The sequence below is a fragment of the Hibiscus syriacus genome, unplaced genomic scaffold (genome assembly GCF_006381635.1).
Source record: "Hibiscus syriacus cultivar Baekdansim isolate YM2019G1 unplaced genomic scaffold, ASM638163v2 tig00110988_pilon, whole genome shotgun sequence".
Taxonomy (NCBI): domain Eukaryota; kingdom Viridiplantae; phylum Streptophyta; class Magnoliopsida; order Malvales; family Malvaceae; genus Hibiscus; species Hibiscus syriacus.
In genome coordinates this window covers 762796-785205 of record NW_024062942.1, presented here as the reverse complement: position 1 = coordinate 785205, position 22410 = coordinate 762796, and the positions used below count along the sequence as shown (strand labels likewise).

Below are 22410 nucleotides of genomic sequence, written 5' to 3'. Positions count from 1 at the left end.
CACAAATGGATGATGTACCTAGAATCAGCCAATAACCACTTACCATGTCACATGTTGCAATTTTGTCGGGTGTCTTTTTTTGGTTAGCGTTGTGCAATTTGATGGATAGAATCAAAGTTCAAGCACTTAATTCCGATTTTTTAACTTTTTAAATACCAAATCAAGAATTTGACCATCTTTCAAGTACTAACTGTGCAAGTAACCATTACTTATTCTATGTGAGAAAAGTCTACATTAGTGCTGAAACATATCTATCTGAATAAAAAATGCAATCAGTGTGAAGCACAAATTTAATTATTGTTCCAAATTACAAATATTTAATGAGTTTAATACTAGAAAGCCGGAAGAAGCTTAACTGCTTCAAAGGAGTGACTAAAAACTACCTCTTTATGGGTATCATTGGATTTACATTGATTCTTCATGTGATCAATCATCTTATCCTTTTTACCATTGATTCTATCTTGTTTGTAATGATCCATTTTTACTCAGAATACATGTGAATTGTGATACTAATTCCAAGAGTGTATTATTAGATAATCATTATAGAGTTCCTTGGAAAGTTTACCAGCACAGTCAGACTTGATTGGCAGTCATGGCTTGTGTCTATTGGCATTGGTATCGGCAGGTAAGCTCTTACTCTTCTTTTCAATTTTAATCATTAAAATACACCTTGGTAGAATGTCCATATTAGTATTACTCTATGTTGCTCTTGCTAATTGATATTAGTTAATAAGATTAGAAATTACAAAGTTGTTTTGCCATTTGCAAGAATGGTTGAAATTTGGAAAGCGGATTGATGACTGCTATTGTTGTTATTGTTGTGCGTTGAAGTTGGCCTCTGGCGGTTGTCGGAAAGCTGATTCCGGTCCCTAACACTCCGGTCTCTAAGTATTTCACCAAGACATTTCGACGTAACACATCATCTCGAAATGAATGAACCATTTGGTATGATAGTTTATGTTAATTCATTCCCTGCAAGAGAAATAAACGTAGAAAGCTTTTTGTTTTTGCAATTTGCAAGTAAGGTTAGGGTTGTGAAAGCCCCGAGGCGGTACAACAAATTATTGATATGGTCGCTCGCTTTTGTGGGTTTTCCTTATAATATAGCGAGTTCGATTTCTCTCTCAGGTTTTGTTTACACTTGGCCCATTGTGGTATTAAATTAATATTTGGAATCGAACGAGTTTAGTTTCTTTCAACATAGTTGATAATAACCTATTAGCTCAGGAAATAGTTAGGGGATACTCACGCAACTCACTGTCCCCTAGATGTGCTCTTAAAATTGACCTTAGGAAGGCTTTTGATTATGTGTGCTGGGATTTTTTGTTGAAAGTTCTTGCTGCCTTGGGGCTTCCTGAGGAATTTAGAGTTTGGATCAGGTCTTGTATCACTGATGCAAGGTTCTCTGTGGCATTTAATGGGAGCTTAGTGGGGGTTTTTTAAAGGGAGAAGGGGGATTAGGCAATGAGACCCTCTGTCCCCTTATCTTTTTGTTTTGGTATGAATGTGATGTCTCATTTGCTTAATGTTGTTGCTTGTAATGGCCTAATCCGGTTTCATCCTAAATGCAAACGTGTCTCCCTCACCCATCTTAGTTTTGCTGACGAATTGCTTATTTTCTGTTATGGTGACGAGAGCTCTATTTTGGGTGTTGTTGAGGTTTTGGAGATTTTCTATGATTTGTCTGGTCTTCAGCTTAATACTGGTAAATATGAACTGTTTGCTTGTGGGGTACAAAATGATATCTTAAGTAGGATGCTGGCAGTAACTGGATTTAAATTAGGAAGACTCCCTGTTAGGTACCTTGGGGTGCCTTTAGTCACTAGAAAATTAGCTGTCAAGGATTGCATTCCTTTGATTGATAATATTAGAAGTAAACTGAACATATGGTCTAAATTGAAGCTGAGCTATGGTGGTAGGTTGTAGCTTATTCAATCTATCATTTTTAGTATTTCAAATTACTGGTGTAGGCAGCTGGTTCTGCCAAATGAGGTCATTAGGCAGGTTGAGCAGTTTTGTATGAGATTTTTTTGGAAGGGTGGTGACATTCCTACTAGGGGGTTAGAGTGAGCTGGTTACAAATGTGTTGGTTAAAATCAGAGGGTGGTTTGGGTTTGAAGAGTCTTGGTTGTTGGAACAAGGTATGTTGCTTCTTACTGATCAGGAACATCTTAGCTAATGCATGGTCACTTTGGGTGGTCTGGATCAAAGAATATGCTATGAAGGAGACTGCTTACTGGGAAGTCAGTCCTAAACCTCAGTTTAACTGGATTTTAAGAAAACTGCTTAAGCTTAGGAATAAAGCTGTTGTCTTATTTGGTAGTATAGTGGACTGGAATATGGTTAAAAGTAAATGGGTGTGGGAAAGTTAAGAGACAAAAGGGAAAAGGTCAGATGGGAACACCTTATTTGGTTCCCCTTATATGTCCTAAGAATGTCAATTGTTGCTTGGATGGCTGTTTTGAATAGGCTTTCTACTAAGGATAGACTCAACAATATGGGAATAGAGTTGGATGGAGGTTGTGTTCTTTGTAATGCTGGGCTTGAAGACAGGGACCATCTTTTCAATGACTGTGTTTTTCTAGGGGAATTTGGAGCAAGGTGCTGCAGACTTGTAGAATCCCCCACAGGGAATTGGGTTGGAGTGATTCTTTGGCTTGGGCAGTAGCCAACTTCATGGGTAAATCCTTGTTGATTTATATTTTGAAATTGGCTTGGATTTGTATTTTATACTTTGTGTGGAAAGAACACAATCTCAGGTGTTTTAGGGGCTGCTCTAGGACAGCTGATGATATCTTTGAAAGTATTAGGAGATCGGTTGGGGCAAGGTTATAAGGATACAACATAAACAAGGTTGATAGTGTTAATCTTCAGCTTTGCCTGGAATGGAGCATTGGCTAGTGTTGGTGATTGTTGATTTGCTGAGGGCTTCTTGGTTCTACATTTGTAGATGTGTGCAGGTATATCGATGGTTTCTTATGGGGAGCTTGCTCTTGCTTGCATTTTGCTGCTTGCTTTCTTATTCTGTTTATTTTTGTTGTATTTGGTTTGGTTGTTACCTAGGCTGCTAGTCAGGGTTTGGTGCCTAATGGCTTTTGGTAGTTTGTATTGATTGCACGTTTCTTTTCCTTCTTTTGGGTAATAAAATCAAATTATCCAAAAAAAATTATGCCAACAAAATGTTTTCTTAAAAATAAATTATTGAAGAGGGAATAATCACCGCAAGTTATACAATGTCACATATCTGGCTATTCCCAAACAATTGTTTTGATATTTCAAAAATCGAATAAGATATTTTGACCGATTTAATCGAGAATCAGTAGTCATTCTCGTTCAGTGGATGTGAAAATTGGATAACAATGGACCATTGAATTATATATAACCGTTAAAAACTCCATTGATCTAAAAAGTGTTTTTTACATATATAAATTCGATCACATGCTAAGGGAATGTCATGTTTCCCATACAACTTGGCTTAGTCTAATAAAGCCAGAGCGAGTAGAGGAATTCCTTGGGACGGAGTTGAGGGAATGGATTAATATCAACTTTGAAAACCCATATCACTTTGCAAAGAACGTGGATAATTGGAAGGTTTTATTTGGCATAATCTTATGGGTGATACGGCTAAATAGGAATATGTATGTCCTTGAACCAGATAAAACAGGTGTTGAAACAATAATAGAAGGAGCCTGAGACTGCTCAATGTTGTAAAGAAAATAACAAAGAAACACATAGGCGTGACGAGGAAGGACGGACGAAGACATAAAAACAACATGGTCTCCCCCACCACAAGAAATGATTAAGATAAATATGGATGGAGTGAGAGATGAAAAAGATGGATTTGCATCATATGGAGAATTCTCCAAATTTCTGGGAATTTGCTCGGTAATTGAAGCTGAACTATGGGAATAGTTAAAGGGTTACAAAGGCGTGGCAACTTCAAAAGGAGAATGTGATTCTTGAAAGTGATAATATAAAAATAATTAGAATGCTACAGGATAAACAAACCTGAACCGCTTCTTTTGTACTCGATCGTACAAAGGAACTGCTGGAAAGGAAGTGGACTGTTGTGACTAGATTTGTTCCTCGAGAGCACTACTTAATTGCATATAGAATGGAAAAGATGAGGAGAGCTCGAGTCGGGGAATGCAGTTTCAGGGAAACCGAGTTATTTCCCACACGAACGTAGTTTCAAAATTGATCTGAAATGTCAAGATCAAAACTATCAAGATTGCACAGCGGACAAATCCGTCAAACTATTGAATATTGAAACACAATGAAAAACCCTAATAAAGAATAATAAATGAGAGAACACACCAAATTTACGAGGTTCGACGAAAATATCGTCTACTTCTCGGGCACCATACCGGATGATAACTTCACTATCAACAAATATTACAACAAATGGAATTCTTTAGAACTCCCAAAGTGAGAGAATGAAGAAAACAAATCAAAAATAGAGAACTTGTTTTGGCATGATTTCTAATGGAAATACTTAGGCCTATTTATAGTTGAGTTTTAAGGACTAAACTTATAAATAACCTAATATTTTAGGGACCAAAGATGAAATTCTCATGTGCACAAGTTGGCCACTTGCATAACTTGTCAACTTGCCAACCAAGGATGAATTATCCCATGTGCTCACGTTGTCCACTTGCTAACCAAAGATAATTATCACATGTGCACAAGTTAGCAACTTGCCAACTTGTCAACTTGCAAGCCTTCAACTTGCCAACTTGCCAATTTGCAATCCAAACATAACAAATCTCCACCTTGGCTTGAAATTACCAAGCCTACTCAAAATCTTCAACTCCCCAAATTTGATTAAGTTATTTTAATGTAGTGGCTCTAATTGTGCTCACAAGCGCCACACACTCGAATGTGCTCAAACTTTCAGGATGTTAATCAAGTTCAAACAATGATTGAACTTAATTACTGTTACCACCTTGGTCATCATATCTGCAGGATTTTCTGCTGTCGTAATTTTCTAAAATAGAATCTTTCATTCTTCAAAGATCTCACGCACAAAGTGATACCTCACGTCGATTTTCTTAGTCCTTGAATGGTAGACTTGATTTTTAGCTAAGTGAATAGCGCTCTGACTGTCACAATAGAGACTAATGTGACTTTGAACAACTCCCAAGTCTTCCATCAACCCATTAAGCCAAATTGCTTCCTTTACAGCCTCTGAAACTGCCATGTATTATTCCTCCGTAGTACACAAAGCCACCGTCGATTGCAAAGCAGACTTCCAACTTACTGGGGCTTTAGCAAGAGTAAACAAATACCCAGTAGTTGATCAACGCTTATCCAAATCACCAGCATAGTCGGAATCAACATATCCAACCACAAACTGACCAAGTATTTCATCATGTTCAAAAACTAAACCAATATCCACGGTTTGTTGGAGATACCGTAGAATCCATTTCACAGCTTTCCAATGTCCTTTTCCAGGATCATGCATGTACCTGCTCACAACTCCAACTACTTTTGAAATGTCAGGACGCGTACACACCATTGCATAAATCAAGCTCCCAACTACATTAGCATATGGAACTTTTTCCATATATTCTCGTTCTTCATTAGTTTTAGGAGATAACTGAGAACTAAGTTTCAAATGAGAAGCCAGTGGGATACTGTTGAGTTAATCGATCGATGGAATTGGCCAAGAGGGAGTGAATTGGCAATAAAAAATTTGGTGGAAGCTTTTGCAGAAAATTGAAAATATTTGCATAGCGAATTAGAGTGGTTCGACTTTCTCAACCAAAGTCTACGTCCACTACCTTAGTTATCCACACTAAGGATTTTCCAACAAATTCACTAATTTGTTCTTTATTTTGAGGACAAAGAGTAACCTTACAACTCCCTCAAGAATTATACCCCAAATTCTTGAGCACACTCTTTTTCAAAGAGAAATATACAAATTTGCAAACTTACAAGGAAAACCTCACAAGGTAGATTGTTTGCACAATTCTAGAACAAAGAAAGAACACTCAAGGATAAATACAATAGAGCAAAAATGGTGTTCTTGAAAGCACAATGAATATTGAATGAAAAATAGGCTTGAAGTGCTCAAACAATGAGTTTGATGATTTCTCTTTGATTCTCTCTCAATTCTTGTTAATTGTTGATCAATGGATTCTAAGCTTGTTTAAATACTCCTTGGATCACTTCTGAACATTGGGGGATCATTGGTGGAGTTAATAGAGTCGTTGTTGTGTGAAAACAATTAATAAACCAGCTTGGAGCGTGGGGGAATCGGTACCCCTCATAGGGAATCGGTTCCTGCAGTGTAAAAATTCAAATATTTTGACCGTTAAACAGGGGAGAATCGGTACCCCCTGGGGGAAAATCTGTACCCCCCAGACATTCTATTTTCTCGAAGCCAAAACCATTCAGGGGGTATCTGTTCCCTCTGGGCAATCTGGTTTTTCTTAAAACCCCTTTAAAAATAAAATATTTTTGGCTTGATTAAGGCTCGAAATACTTTGTAAATTTGTTTAAAAGATCAAAACATATTTTTACACTTTAGTAAGGATTAAAATGAACTTTGAAAGACTTGGAGTAATATTTTGATATTTAAATAATTATATCGAATATACTTAGAAAATCTTTTGTAAAATCTTAAAATTCATTTAACTTAATTTGTTATATAGAAACATCAAAATGTTTACAACAATCTCCCAATTTTTGATATAACAAAACATTTTAGTAATTTTAAGATTTTGTAATTAAAAATAAATTTTGAAATCAAGTTTTGAAATTACTCCCCCTTACTCTAACACTTCTCCCCCTTTTTGTTAAATAAAAAAGACTCTAAAACTTTTTAAACAAGGTTTTTTGAAAAATTAGTCAATTGATATTTAGATATGGCTTAAGCTTCTAAGATCACAATCAAGAGAAAGATTAGCCATTAGTTCCATAATTCAATATTCATAAACAATGTGAAATGGCAAAAATTGGTCATACTGCAACTAATATGTAAATGATGCAAAAATAAACATTAAGCTCAAAATGAAAGTTAAAACCAAACCAAATATATAAGCATGTATGTTCAAATATCCAATCATCCTATAAATTCAAACATCCAAAATAAAATAATCCATGAACATCAAAATGTTTTATAATACAAAGTTATGAGTTCGGGGTTCAGTTCAAGTAAACTAACGCAAGATAGGTCTAGTTGTCCATAGGAGGATCGTGAGGAGTAGGATAATGTGCTCGCACTTTAAGTGTGAGAGCATCCATACGTTCACGCATCTCCCGTTAAAACTCAGTCAGGTGAGATTCTATGGAAGCAAACCTTAGATCAAATGACTCCATAAATGTTCGAAAATATTGAGGCTTTTGTTCCTCTTGCTGGTTCCGGTGTCGGAGAATCATCGTCGGGTACGACCTCGTCAATATCTTGCATTAGTTGTTGAAGATCTGGATCGTCGTCTGTTGCCGGTACCGGAGGAGGTGGAGCTCGTTAAGAGCTAGCTCCTGGAGTTTGCTCATTGGGATGATAAACCCATTGGCTTGTTTCCTTATCCTTTTTCCAAATTACGTTGTGAGCCTTATGTTGCCCTTTGATCAAAATATTGGTTCTACACTTTCCACAATGTGATCTTCGGTGACCCGATTGGGAACCTTCACAGCTGCAAAATCCCTTATTGATATTTCATTTGGCAACTCTTTCACTACTTGGACAATCCCATCCAGGCTTTTCTTGAACTTTTCAACATCATAAATATCTTCAAGTTTATGGAAAAAAATCAATTACTTTTGTACCATTCATATTTTTAAAATTTATATTATCTCAAAGTTATGATGCTTAATACTCTTCATAGGATAAGAGATCGTTAAAACTAGCATGAGCAAAAATCTCTCATCGCCGGGCTTACTTCCTCTAATATCCGGGAGTATAAGAGTTGCCGAAAAATAACTTGCTACGACTACGGTACTGGGCAAGGGTATCGGTACTGGAAGAACAATATTGATACTGTATGAATCGGATGAACAAAATCGATAATGAAGGGGTAGTATCGATACCAGGGGTATCGTTAGCAATAGTAAGGTATTGATACTATAATTGAAGAGGAAATTCCAGAATGCAATTTGGGTATCGATACTGAGGTAGGTATCGGTACCATAGAAGGGAAGTATCGGTACCATAGAAGGGAAGTATCGGTACTAGGTGTAGAGTACCTATATTGTTCAGCCTGAATTTGTGAATTAGGTGTTTTATTTAGTTTATGTAAATGATGATTGGTTAACAATTAATTGAGCTCCGATATTCATTTTGGACATGTTAATGTGTAGATTTCGATTGAAAGTAAGTACCGAACGAATCGACGTAATAAAGAGATTGAGCGAAAGTGAAAAGGGTTCTGCTTAGGGCTTAAGTGAGGCAAATGTGAGTGCAACTTACTTATTTTATATTCAATATGAGGATGGCTTGCGATGAGCCAACCTCGAAGGTTTTCGATCGAAAATAATTTGAATTATTTTATGAAATATCTTTATAATGCTTTACCTAAATCGTATTTCAAAAGCAATGTTTTGATTTCGTTACTATGAATATGTGTTCTATGTGAATAAATGATCATTTGAATAATGTTATGTGAATATTTATATGGTTAAAGCCTAAAGTATGTGCTATGAGAATTAGAATTAGCATGCCAAGAGTCGAGGGATTCTACGTGGTCTTTCTGGATAATTCTTTGTGGTCCTTCGAGATGATTCTACGTGGTTCTTCGAGACAAATCTATGTGGCACTACGGTACATATTCTACGTGGCACTTCGGTGCAAAATTCTACGTGGCATTTTCGACTGTAATTACAGTGCATAACCTCAAATTACTCACATACCTTGAGTTCTCAATGATATACGTTGGGCTGTTTAAACAAGTTAAAGGAATTGAACAGTGCAAAACAATATATGTTATTTATATGAGATGCATCTTGTTTTCCGTATTCAATGTTTCTCCTGACATGTTTAAGCAAATGTTTTAATGTTTTATTATGCTCATTTATGCCTCACTAAGTCAAAGACTTAGCGTGTGAGTGTTTTCACACGAACGTTCAAAGTAGTCAGCAGAGTAAATCTAGGTCAGGAAAGCATACCTTTGAAAAAGATCAGATCAGACTGATTTGAACAGTAGGTGATTTTTGTTATTTTGAAATTTTGTTGGCATGTAGTACAAATGTTTTAAATCGCAATTGCTCTGATATGTTTTGTAACTATATTAATTAAGGTTTATGTTAATATGTTAAATATTTGTTTTCATTGTCTAATATTAATTTTGATTTTTTTTAACTCGTGTTAATAAGGGTTTCGCCACTAAAATAAAGATAAAAAGACAAATTTTAATCAGATTTTCAAAGAGTCAAAGTGTTGAAAAGTCAATGTTACACCTCATATTCGTATCTGGGATGAATACGGGTCGGGGTGTGACATAGACCTTACTGAAAACGAACTAAAAGTTCGATTAATGTATTGCAAGTTTCAAAAGTTGGGTGACCAAAATGCAAGTGCCCTAAAAGTTCGGATACTATTTATATACTTTACCCCTTAATAAAATTACATTTTATGTTATAATTAAATTTATTTTAAATAGTTGTCAATTTTAAAATCGATGAAATAAAATTATACTCTAACTTTTGTAGTTACTATTTTTAAATTAATGAAATTAAACTTTATTGATACTTTTATAATTTAATTATCCTTTAATTTCATGATTGATCAAACTAAAATTCATGTTTTTCTAAAAGAAAAAAAAATACTGAAGTATCAAATTTAATTAAATAAGATATATAAGTATATACTTTTATTATGACTCAATGCAAAAATAGGTGTTCAAATTATCTCAAAGTTAATTTATGGTGTCTAAAGATTTTTTCCTTTAAAAATAGGTGTCTAATATTTTTCTTCTTTATAATTTTAGGTGCCTACAGTTAAAAAACCGTTAAGTGACACGTGTCACATTTATATTTTTCAAAAACGTTTTTAATAATATGAACCTAAAAATGTAACAGAAAAAACTTTAGACATATACTTTTAGCAAAGAATTTTTTAAACACCAAAATTAAACTTTAAGTATAATTTAAGCACTTGTTTTTATATTAATCTTTCTATTATTGTATATTTGTTCAACAAGGTTGTCATAAGTAAGGGTGTGTAAAAATATCTTATCTGAATGATCTGATCTGTTTATCCAATGATATGATCTGATTTTTCGAATATCCTATCCGAATTTTTTTTGGATAATTCAAATTAGATATCCGATAAAAAATCAAATAGTCAGATCAGATAGGAATCGGAAAAATCTCAATTTCGTATTATCCGAATATCCGAAAAATTATTGGGCCTTTAGCCCTAGACCAATAACCGTAAAAGCTTGCCCAAATCTCAGCGTTCTCTCCACAGCCTTTCAAAATGGGCCTTTATACAATTGAAAAAAAAAATCAAATTTATTGTAAATTTTAGTTTATGATTTAATTGATAGTCAACTAATCCTACACATAATTGGTGAACGTTATAATTCAGTCTTCATTATAAAAATACGGGTTAATTATATTTTTTAAAATAAAAAGAGTCAGTATATGAAAAATATTATTTTTATCTTAAAAATGTCAAAAAAAAAGTTAATAATACATTTTTTTATTTTTTGGTTCTCCTTATTAAAATTAACGATTAAACTGTCAAATCAATTAATTTCTAACTCAATTAATTAAATAGATCAATCCAATTTATTTTTTAAAATCATTACCAGAGATCAAATATGTTTTTTAAGTTGTGATTATTCAATTGATATTATATTAAATATATTAATTAGTTAACTAATTTACATATTAGTTTAATGAAATTGTTTGTATTAAATGATTTTTTAAGATACCATCGAATCTCATTATTTTAAAAAATTAATTCTAAATAAAATAAGGAATATATTCAGATCAGATAATCGGATATCTGATCCGAAAACTCGGATATCCAAAATTTTCAGTATCTAATTTTTCGGATCGAATTTAAATCTTTATTTTTTAATCTAAAATTCGGATATTCAAAATTTTGGATCAAATCAAATTTAATATTCAAATTTGTACACCCCTAACCATATGATACCATAAGATAATAATCATGTGAATATTGCATGGGGCCAGGGGCTTTATTCTATTGGTTTTAATGCAGTCCTTCTATGGGTGTTTATTATTGTTGGGTAAATTGCAACATTCATCACTGAACTTTACTCTCTCCTATTTGATTCACCGTACTTTAAATTTGTTTAATTTTTCATTAAACTTAACACAATTAACATTTTTTGTCACTTAGTCATTTTCTCACTAAACGATGTTATAAATGAGCTGTTATCTAGATGCAAAACAATGTCGTTTTGGTGAAAATTTTGTTTTTCTAAAGCCACGTCATTTTAACTAGGGACGGAGTTAGAAAATTTATTTTGAGATGTCAAATTTTTTAAAAAAATATTTTGAGGTGTCAAAAAAATTATTTTGAGGTGTCAAATTTATATATATATATATATATATATATATATATATATTAAGGTGTTAATTTGTAAATTTCAAAAAAAATTGGGGTTTCATATGATACCCCTCATATAAGACTGGCTCCGCTAGTGGTTTTAACGCTGTTAAATATTTAACGAATGAGTGATCAAAAATGTTAATTGTATTAAATTTAATGATGAAATTGAACGAATTTAAAGTGCAATAAGTGAAATATGAGAGAGTAAAGTTTAGTGATGATTGGTGTAATTTACCATTATTGTTTTATTACCATTTCATGTTTTGTCCTACATTTCTCTCTTTACAGATATAGTTCTATTCCTGTACATTTATACCAAAGTATATTTTGCTCTGGTTTACAAAGTTAATATTTTCATAGCAATTATAGTTATGTAAATGATTTTTTTTATTTAAAGTCCAATTATAAATAATAAAATAATTTAATATTAAATATGTTTTTTACTTTGTTTGATTATTTCCATTAATATGAATATTAAATTAATATATCTAATAGTTTTAGGATTGATTAAATGATAGATTGATTTAAACCAATTATTAGAATAGAGAAACTTTGTCAAAACTAATGTAATAGATATGGGTTTGGGCTGGTGTAATAAAATAAGGAATATATTCAGATTAAATAATAGAATACAGCATATACAAACTCAACTGAGTAGCCCATTTATATTCAATCACGTGGCTTATACTCAATAACCCTAACCCAACTGAATAGATATCCGCCTCTTGCATGGAAGAAGGACAGTGGATACATGACAAGAAGTAGCTTGAGCAAATAAATCGAAAAAATTGAATCAAATAAGAATATTTGATTTGAGTTTTTTATTTTGTGGCTCAGCTCGGTTTATAGAAATATGCAATTTGGTTCTTTCGGTGTTTCCATTTGAAAATCGTTTGAATCGAATTAAAAAAATAAAAGATAATAAGTATAAAAAACACATTCATTTTGAATTTATTAAGATAAATTTAAATCTATATATTTACACTCTATTTAAGCTTTAATTTTTTATAGAGGTTGAGTTTGAAAAATAGTAAACAATTAAAAACTGCCGAGCCGAATCGAAAACCGTAATTTTTATGTCATTCGATCTTGATCTCGGTTCCCATTTTCCAAAACCCACAAAATATGATTCGATTCATATTTTAATGAAAAATCGACTAGATCTGACCCGACCCGACCCGACTCGAATACATCCCTAACCACGTTTTAGTAAGTGTCGAAACCGTCTTTCGGTTGGGCCCCGGAATTGGGCTTCGACTTGGATTAAACGAATTGGAGTCGCCACCGACCATTTTAAAACGAATTTAGGTAGGTCGGATACCATCTTACCTGATCTGCATTTTACCAGAAGTGAATCGGGTTCGGGAGTCGGTTACGGTCAAGGAAGGATTAGCACCCTTGAACCGTCCTTTCGGTACCAATTAATTTGCCGGTTGTCTTTAATTACGAAAATTAGAAAATTTAAATTGAAATTTAGAAATCCGATTCGAATTACTTACCTTTGATCGGTTGAAATTCTTCTAAAAGAAAACTCGAAAATGTTAGATAAAAAAACAAAAAACAAATATTAATTGAATTGAAAACAAAAATAGTAATAATAATAACAAGTCAAAAGGGGAAAAAAATTAATAAGTGACAAAGAAATAAATAACAGAAATAAGTCAAAGAAAGAAAAATATGATAGATAAAAATAAAATTAAAAAAAGAAAAAAAGAAAGAAAAAAAAGGTAAAGTTTAATAGTAACAAAAAATATGAAGGAATAATAATAATAATGACAGCGATAAAATACAGTAAGACGTATGGGGACCAAATTAAAAAAAATAGAATTAACGGGCCAAATTGACATTAAAATGGACTGCAAAAAAAAAATGAAAAAGTTAGGAGCCAATTCACAAAGATAAAAGAAATATAAACCGGGACCAAATTAATTGAATTGTAAATTCGGGGTCAAAATTACAAATAGTGACCAAAATGAAAACCGATCCAAAATACCAGGGACTGCGGAGAGGATTTAAAAATCCTCTATTTGCAAACCAATCCTTCGTAAAACGGCGCCGTTTTGAATCTCGTATTTAAAGCCGAAAATAGGGTTTTGTTTTTTCATTTCTCTCATTTGGCCATCTTTCCTCTCTCTCTGCGCTCTCTCTCGTCTCTCTCAATTCTCTCAGCGGAGGAGATGATCGGAACCGCTCCGGGGCTTGAACCGCCGTCCACTGCCGCCCCGGCCGCCGGAAACAAAACCAAACCTTAGCAAGATGTTCCCCTTAACCCCGTAAACACGAATCCAAGCCTAAAATCCCCAAAAACCCCACCTATTGGAGTAGATCTAAACAAAAAGTCTCGACCTTTTACCTTTCCGACGACCTTTCCGCTTCTGTTCTCGCCGTGCCTGCTCTCGGTTTCCCTTGGCTTCGGCCTTTTTATGTATTTCTTTACTTGTGTTTGGGGTTTGGCTTCAGTGATGTTATTTTGGCTCTTTTTTCGTGTATTTTAGTACTGTTGATGCTGTGTTGATGTTGTGATGTTCTATGTTTTTGTTGTGTTGATGTTCGACGATGGTCTCGTGATGGCGTCGTGTTGGTCGTGTTTTGACTGTGTGGTACTCGATGATGGTTTCTGGTCTTGGTTTTGATTTACTGACTGTATATCTCTGTTGATCGATGGTACTTGGTTGATGGTTCTCTGTGGTTGTCTCTTTGGTGTACTGTTCTCGTAATGGTACTGTGTTTGGTTTTGTTTTTTGGCAGTATGGGTTAATGGTTCTGTGTGTTTGGCCGATGATCCTGTGGGTCACGATTTTGTGTACCTCCGATGATACCTCCGATGATACCTCTCCCTTCGTCGTGGGTACTGTTGTGTATTTATACAGTCCCAATGGGGGCTGTTTCCGGCTATCTTGGGGTCGATCCCGGATTTTCCGGGGTTCTTGTTACGGGCTGTTGTGATCCCTTGTTCCCCGCCGGCCGCCTCGGGATGGTTCAGTCCCGTTGGTGGCCGGGAAGTGCGCTGGGCACTGACTGTGTCGCTCCCTTCCTTGCGGCGCTGATGACAAACATTAGAAACCCTAGCGTGGAATCCGGGCTGGGTCAGGCCCGTTCGGTGGACTATTTGGATTTGGACCATGGACTGAAAAAAACAAAGAAATAAATTAGAAATATAATAATAATAAAAATAATAATAAAAAATGTTCAAAAGCACATAATATATAAATTAAAAAAATATTTTTTTTAAACTATATTATACGTATTTTCAAAAACGTTTCAAAAAACTATATAATATATGTATTTTTTAAAATGTTTTAAAAGTTATATATTATATATATTTTCAAAAAAAATTTCAAAATTATATATTATATAAGATTTCAAAAATGATTTTAAAAATTATATATTATCTATATTTTCTAAAACGTTTTTTTAAAAACTGTATATTATATAGTTTTTCAAAAATGTTTTAAAAACTATATATTATATACGTATTTCAAAGATCGTTTGCAAACTATATAATATATATATGTATAAAATAAATAAATAAAAAGATATGGACGAAAATTAGTGTCCACAGCTGCCCCTCTTTGTTCTTTTTCGTGAGACGAAAAATAAGACAAAGATAAAAAGACACAAATTTTCGTTCAGTGGAGTTGAAGAATAACTCCCTGTCGAATTGGGTTGTGGATGGCTCCTCCGTCGCGAAGTCGAGTCCATCTTGAAATGATACGGAATTGAAACCGTAGCTCGAAATTTGAATCGGGATGCGGCTTCTCGTTGCCCCACTGTAGTCGACCTCAGTCCCGTTCTTGGTTTAAAGGCTTTGGTTGGGAATTCGACTGGAAAGTAGTTCATTGACCAAATCATGTGGTAGATATCCCTCGAGCTGAACGAAATCGAACTCGAAAGGTCTTTGTTGGCTTTTCTCGACAGCTATGCTGTCGGAAAGCGATTTTTTTTTGTCACTCGCACTGTTAACCCAGGTGTTCTTCTTGACTTTGAAAACCTTGATGCACCGGACAGTAGTGTGATTGAGGTATCGTTGAGCTGAATAGAGTCGAACTCGACAATTTTATCGACAAATAGCCCTTCTTGCCTTGAGCTATGTTGTAAATGATATGACCTCGAAGTTGAGTGTAATCGAACTCGAGGGTCTTTGGCAGATAGCCCTTCTCGACTTAAGCTATGCTGCAAATGATGTGCCGTTGAGCTGATTGTAGTCGAACTCAAAGGTCTTTTGTTAGCAGACAACCCTTCTAGACTTAAGCTGTGCTACAAATGATATGCCCTCGAAGCTGAGTGTAATCGAACTCGGGGGTCTTTGGCAGATAGCCCTTCTCGACTTAATCTATGCTGCAAATGATGTGCCGTTGAGCTGAACGTAGTCGAACTCAAAGGTCTTTTGGTCATAGATAACCCTTCTAGCCTTGAGTTATGCTGTAAATGATATGCCTTGGAGCTGAGCGTAGTCGAACTCGAAGGTCATTGGTTGGCAGATAACCCTTCTCGACTTAAGTTATGCTGCAAATGATGTGCCCTCGAAGCTGAGTGTAATCGAACTCGAAGGTCTTTGGCAGATAGCCCTTCTTGACTTAAGCTATTCTGCAAATGATGTGCCTTGGAGCTGAGCGTAGTCGAACTCAAAGGTCTTTGGTTGGCAGATAACCCTTCTCGACTTAAGTTATGCTGCAAATGATGTGCCTCGAAGATGAGTGTAATCGACTCGAAGGTCTTTGGCAGATAGCCCTTCTTGACCTTGGAGCTGAGCGTAGTCGAACTCGAAGGTCTTTTGGTCACAGATAACCCTTCTAGCTTTGAGTTATGCTGTAAATGATGTGCCCTCGAAGCTGAACGAAATCGAACTCGGGGGTCTTTGGCAGATAGCCCTTCTCGACTTAAGCTATTCTGCAAATGATGTGCCTTGGAGCTGAGCGTAGTCGAACTCGAAGGTCTTGGTGGCAGATAGCCCTTCTGGCCTTGAGCTAAGCTGCAAATAGTTTGTTTAAAAATGGCTTCCCTTTACGGGTCGAAAACGGTCATGATTCTTCCGGTGGTTCCCCTAAGCTGGTATGGGAAAACCTACTGATAAATTCTGACAGCCGGATATCTTCCGTCGTGGAATTGAAATCTGGCTTGAAAGTGTTAACTGAAAACATGTTGCTCCTGGTGAGTTTGAACCGAACTAGATTTGATCTGAATTGGTTCTCGAACCCATCTGAGATCCGTAGTTATGTAAAGTCGCTTGAGGTGTAGCTTCTTGCTGCTGAGTTACACCATCGTTCTTTAAAGGTGCTTGCAAGTCGAGTAACCTTCATCCTGAAGTCGAAGCTTGACTCTGAAAGCTGCAAAATTATGTATGCTAAAATGATGAATGTGATGCACCTAAGTATGTCTAAGATGCATGCAACATGAATAAATTATGTGTTATTTCTTGGATGGAGTCTCGTGCTTTGCCTGCCAATCTGGTCTATGGAATCGATCGTACCCCATTTGCTTCTCGAGCTTGGGCTTTACAAATATTTCATATCTGAGATTGTTCTGTTTGAAAACGTTTTTCTCCTTTTTCTTGTTTCAGGAGAGAGAAATGTAAAGTATTGTTCGCAATTGAATCAAATTGTAAATGTGAGTTCAAAAAATATCAAAGGAATCAAGAGCTCTTTTAATGCTTTCAGAGTTACAAATCTTTGACAAATGTTCAAAGGGACAAGTCGGCTTTAGGTTGGCCTCCTTTCTAAGGTTTTTTTGGTAAAAAATGTCATTTTTTAAATATCGCCACATGCTTTGGCACTTTAATTGGGTGTGGACAAAATGGCGCAACTAGCATGATCAATTACTAGACCTTTTATCTCAGTCCTCTGAAATCTTTCATTTGTTCAAGCTTTGTAGGCTCTTCCAACAAAGGCAGTGCAAAAAATATCGGTCTAAAAATGAAATTCTTGAGTGCTTGTGTGTAGTCAACTATAACAGGTGTTCCTTAACTCCCTTAGTCCATTTTACCGAAAATTTCTTGCTTAGATAAATTTGATTTAATTTGGCGTTATCTGACTAGCTGAATCCATAAAGCCGGGGTGTTTAACCAATTGCTTTAGAGGGACAGCTTAATATTATAATCACAGTTATCAAGTTAACTGAAGGGTTCATCTCATCACAGAGTCTTCAGCCTGACAAGAGCAGTGGAGCAAACACCGAATTGCCAAGTGTCCGAACAATGTCATGGTTTGAACGTAATCTACTCATAAGGCCTGGGCTTCCTCTATAACCAATTGCCTTAGCGGAATAGCTCAGTTTTTACGGATTTAATTTCCTAAGATTGTCAAGAAGAACCTGTTATAGCCTAGGTGTTTTTTGAAAGTCAAGGAATCTCATCTTTAGAGTTCAATTTTCCAGCAACTGACCTAAACTAGATTCACTTACTCGACTATTCCATTTGTAAGGATCATCATCGTCATTGAACGTCTTAAAAAAACATAGTAATTGTCATATGTAAATGATGCCCCGTGTTGTCCGCACTTTACGAAAAGAAAAGGTTGTATTGGTTAATTGTAAGAGCAGGGTACGGTGTTTGAGGGTATATTCTGGGTAAGGTCAAGGTCCTTGTTTTAAAACATGTTACTTTGTCAAAGAACCGAAACTTTGAACCATTCACAGAGTTTCTTAATTCAAATGATATTCAAAGAATTGCAAGTTTACAAATGTGATTCATTGCTCGTCATCATTAAAGTAACATAATTTATTCAAAGTTCTTACAAAAACTTGAAAAAGTGAGAAAAAAACAAGTTCAAACAGAATGATGAAATGATATCCTCACTTGGATGCCCCCAAGTTGTTGAAGTCGATCCAGTTCTGGTTACGCATCTTTGTACGACCCTCTTGAATGCGTAACAGTTCTCAATTGTGTGCCCTGGGACTCCGCCGTGATATTCACAATACGCATTCTCATCATACCACTTGGGGTATGGGGGCTTCATGGTTCGACTGGATATGGTGGGACACCACATGGGTGTCAAGAAGTTGCTGGTAAAGCTCTTTGTAGGTCATGGGAATAGGGTCGAAATGTTCCCTTTCCCTCCTGGAATCTTGTTTATAAGTACCTGACGGTACCGTTGCAGTTGATTTTGGGCTGGAGATTGTAACACCTTTGCTGAAGTGTTTGATGTTGTTAACCTCTCCATCCCTCTCCCTCATAGGAGCTTCTTACTGGCTTCCCCATCCTTAATCTTGCCTTGCTTTATGGCCGACTCAATCATTTCTCCGGCCATAACCAAGTCTGAAAAGCTTCCTGATGTGATCGGCACCAGATGCCCGAAGTATGGAGCCTTCAGAGTCTGCACGAAAAGTTTCCGGGTTTCCTTTTCATCTAACGGTGGATGAACTTGCACAGCCAAGTCCCTCCATTTTTGTGCGTACTGCCTGAAACTCTCGTTATGCTTCTTCTCCATGCTTTGTAGCATAACTCGATCTGGCCTTATGTCGTTGATATGCTTGTATTGTTCCAGAAATGACTTGGCCAGGTCCTTCCAGGTCTTGATATTTGATCGGCTGAGCTGGTTGTACTACCGAATGGCTGAGCCCGACAGACTATCCTGAAAACAGTGGATCAGGAGTTGGTCATTTCCTCCATATCCTGTCATCTTTCGGCAAAACATGGTGATGTGAGCGGATGGGCAACTGTTCCCGTCAAACTTCTCGAACTCTGGGGACTTAAATTTCGGGGGAAGAACCAAGTCCGGGACTAGACTAAGTTCCGTTGCATCGATTTCATGGTAGTCACGGTCTCCTTTGACTATATTCATTTGGTCTTCCAATCGTTTGATTTTTTCCTCCATCTTCTTCGCTTTGTCCTCTTCGTCCAAATCCGGTACATGGTAATAACCCGGATTGTCCTTAAGGTTAAATACAGAGGACGAGGGCTTTGCTTTTGCCGTCGATGAGTCCCCTCGAAGTTCTGGTAAGATTTCAGGTGAGATAACCACTTGTGGGGTAGGTTGTATAGTTACCCCTTCCGATGAACCTGCCCCAGGCGCACTGGTCTGTTGTAGGCCAATTAACTTGGCAACGATCTGATCAACCAAGGACTCTTGGTTCTTTGTGATTGTTTCTAGAGTATTTCGACTGTTCTGGTTTATCTTGTCTTCTAGCTCTTTTTGTAGTTTTAACATATTCTCCTCGATTTGTGTAATTCTGGCTTCCATCCTCTTCTTCTTCAAACGAGTGTTATGTGGATGGGGTGTGTCCAATGCTTGAGACGGTGTATCCAGTATTTACTCCCCTTTTGATGAGACATGTATATGTTAGTTAATGTGAATGCAAAGAAAATAACAAAATGCAAAGAAAATAACGAAATGCAAAATGTCTAAATGCATGATGCATGAAATGTCCGAGGCATTGATCCAAAATATGTGCCTGTTATTCTGAATAACCCTTATTGGTGACAAAAGTGTTACATCTGAAGAGACAAAAAACTTTTTTTTTAGGTGGTACAAATCCTGTACAGCTTCTGACAAGTTGATTCGTCTTTTTCACTGGTTGAATATCCTGTCGAACCATTCCGGCTCCTTTGGCTAAACTTGTGCAGGTGATGGGCTGTTTGCCCCAAAAGGGGTCTCGAAGGACTGCATCTCCGACTTTCACCCTATGTCGAGCTTGATCCAAACGAAAGTGCCATTGGAGCCCTTTATCCGAAGTTTATCGACTTGTTTCTAGAATTTGTCAATAATGGTCTGCGGCTTAGCTGGGGTTTCGCCACTTGTTATCGTAGTTTCCAAAAAGAGTTTCTGGGCCAGCAACATTTTCCTCGTCTTGCCCCTGCAACATTTGCCTCTGAGTATTCTTTGACCACGGCTGGACTTCTGAGCTTTTTATCTCTTTGTATTATAACCCCTTTGTCCATTAATACAAATTATTCATGTTTAACAAACACATTTTTGGTGGATCAACACATCGTTTTAAATGATGCAAACGATGAACACAAAAGAGAACAAAAATAAAATAAAAGGGTTAGTGAGGTAAATCAAAACAATAAAAAAAATGAAAAAATCCTGCCCCACATGATATCTACTCCGCATGCTTTAATTCCTACCCGGACATGATCTCTATCCCGCATGCTAATTTCAAACAAATCCTAACCGCATATTTGTCTAGTTCGCATGCTTTGAACAAAAAATAAAGCAGGAAACAAAGCATCCTAGGGTTTGGAATGAGGTCTTGGGGTGGGCTCTAATTCCCTGCACTCTCCTGGTTTAGGTTCTAAAAAAAGGTACTCGAGTTCTCCTTGCCGGTGCCCCCTTGGGCTTGCCAGACCCTTAGTCCTAAGCCCATCACAGGCTTGTGTGGACTAAGTTAAACTCGAGAGGACACATTCCCTTATGCCCGCACGGTGAATAAATTCACACGAAGACATAAGGTATATGAATCCCGAAGGCTACTTGCTAGGCATATGCGGTGAATAAATTCACACGAATGCGTCGCTTTCACCCCCACTTAAAAGGGTTCGGAGCTCGGGTTTAGAGCTTAGAGATGAGAATTTTGAAAAAAATCTGAAATCATTAAAAAACATCAGTACAACTATTTATTTGAAACAAAATAATCAAAGATAAATAATTGGAATCGAATAAATAAATTTAAATTTAAAATTAAAATTTTCGCATAAAAAGACAACCGAAAATTAATTTTGGCCTGACTCACTTACCTGTCCCCAGCGGAGTCGCCAAGCTGTCGAAACCGTCTTTCGGTTGGGCCCCGGAATTGGGCTTCGACTTGGATTAAACGAATTGGAGTCGCCACCGACCATTTTAAAACGAATTTAAGTAGGTCGGATACCATCTTACCTGATCTGCGTTTTACCAGAAGTGAATCGGGTTCGGGAGTCGGTTACGGTCAAGGAAGGATTAGCACCCTTGAACCGTCCTTTCGGTACCAATTAATTTGCCGGTTGTCTTTAATTACGAAAATTAGAAAATTTAAATTGAAATTTAGAAATCCGATTCGAATTACTTACCTTTGATCGGTTGAAATTCTTCTAAAAGAAAACTCGAAAATGTTAGATAAAAAAACAAAAAACAAATATTAATTGAATTGAAAACAAAAATAGTAATAATAATAACAAGTCAAAAGGGGAAAAAAATTAATAAGTGACAAAGAAATAAATAAACAGAAATAAATCAAAGAAAGAAAAATATGATAGATAAAAATAAAATTAAAAAAAGGAAAAAAGAAAGAAAAAAAAGGTAAAGTTTAATAGTAACAAAAAATATGAAGGAATAATAATAATAATGACAGCGATAAAATACAGTAAGACGTATGGGGACCAAATTAAAAAAAATAGAATTACGGGCCAAATTGGACATTAAAATGGACTGCAAAAAAATGAAAAAGTTAGGAGCCAATTCACAAGATAAAAGAAATATAAACCGGGACCAAATTAATTGAATTGTAAATTCGAGGTCAAAATTACAAATAGTGACCAAAATGAAAACCGATCCAAAATACCAGGGACTGCGGAGAGGATTTAAAAATCCTCTATTTGCAAACCAATCCTTCGTTAAACGACGCCGTTTTGAATCTCGTATTTAAAGCCGAAAATAGGGTTTTGTTTTTTCATTTCTCTCATTTGGCCATCTTTCCTCTCTCTGCGCTCTCTCTCGTCTCTCTCAATTCTCTCAGCGGAGGAGATGATCGGAACCGCTCCGGGGCTTGAACCGCCGTCCACTGCCGCCCGGCCGCCGGAAACAAAACCAAACCTTAGCAAGATGTTCCCCTTAACCCCGTAAACACGAATCCAAGCCTAAAATCCCCAAAAACCCCACCTATTGGAGTAGATCTAAACAAAAAGTCTCGACCTTTTACCTTTCCGACGACCTTTCCGCTTCTGTTCTCGCCGTGCCTGCTCTCGGTTTCCC

The 22410-nt window shown here is 36.1% G+C and overlaps 1 protein-coding gene and 1 pseudogene across 1 annotated transcript; both read left to right on the top strand.

Moving 5' to 3' along the window:
- Nucleotides 1-937, top strand: part of LOC120149047 — a 35207-nt pseudogene extending 34270 nt beyond the window's left edge.
- A 572-nt stretch (nt 938-1509) lies between these two features.
- Nucleotides 1510-2372, top strand: LOC120149046. Its single transcript, XM_039161967.1, has 3 exons — nt 1510-1889; nt 1971-2060; nt 2165-2372. The coding sequence occupies exons 1-3, from the start codon at nt 1510-1512 to the stop codon at nt 2370-2372; spliced, it is 678 nt and encodes a 225-aa protein (XP_039017898.1).
- The last annotated feature ends 20038 nt before the right edge of the window (nt 2373-22410 follow it).

Excerpts from the sequence above, each read along its gene's own strand:
- LOC120149046 (XM_039161967.1), top strand. The coding sequence starts at position 1,510 with ATGTCTCATTTGCTTAATGTTGTTGCTTGTAATGGCCTAATCCGGTTT. Across the intron at positions 1,890-1,970 it reads AGAAGTAAACTGAACATATG|GCAGCTGGTTCTGCCAAATG; the intron begins GTCTAAATTGAA and ends TTACTGGTGTAG. Across the intron at positions 2,061-2,164 it reads GGTGACATTCCTACTAGGGG|GAACATCTTAGCTAATGCAT; the intron begins GTTAGAGTGAGC and ends CTTACTGATCAG.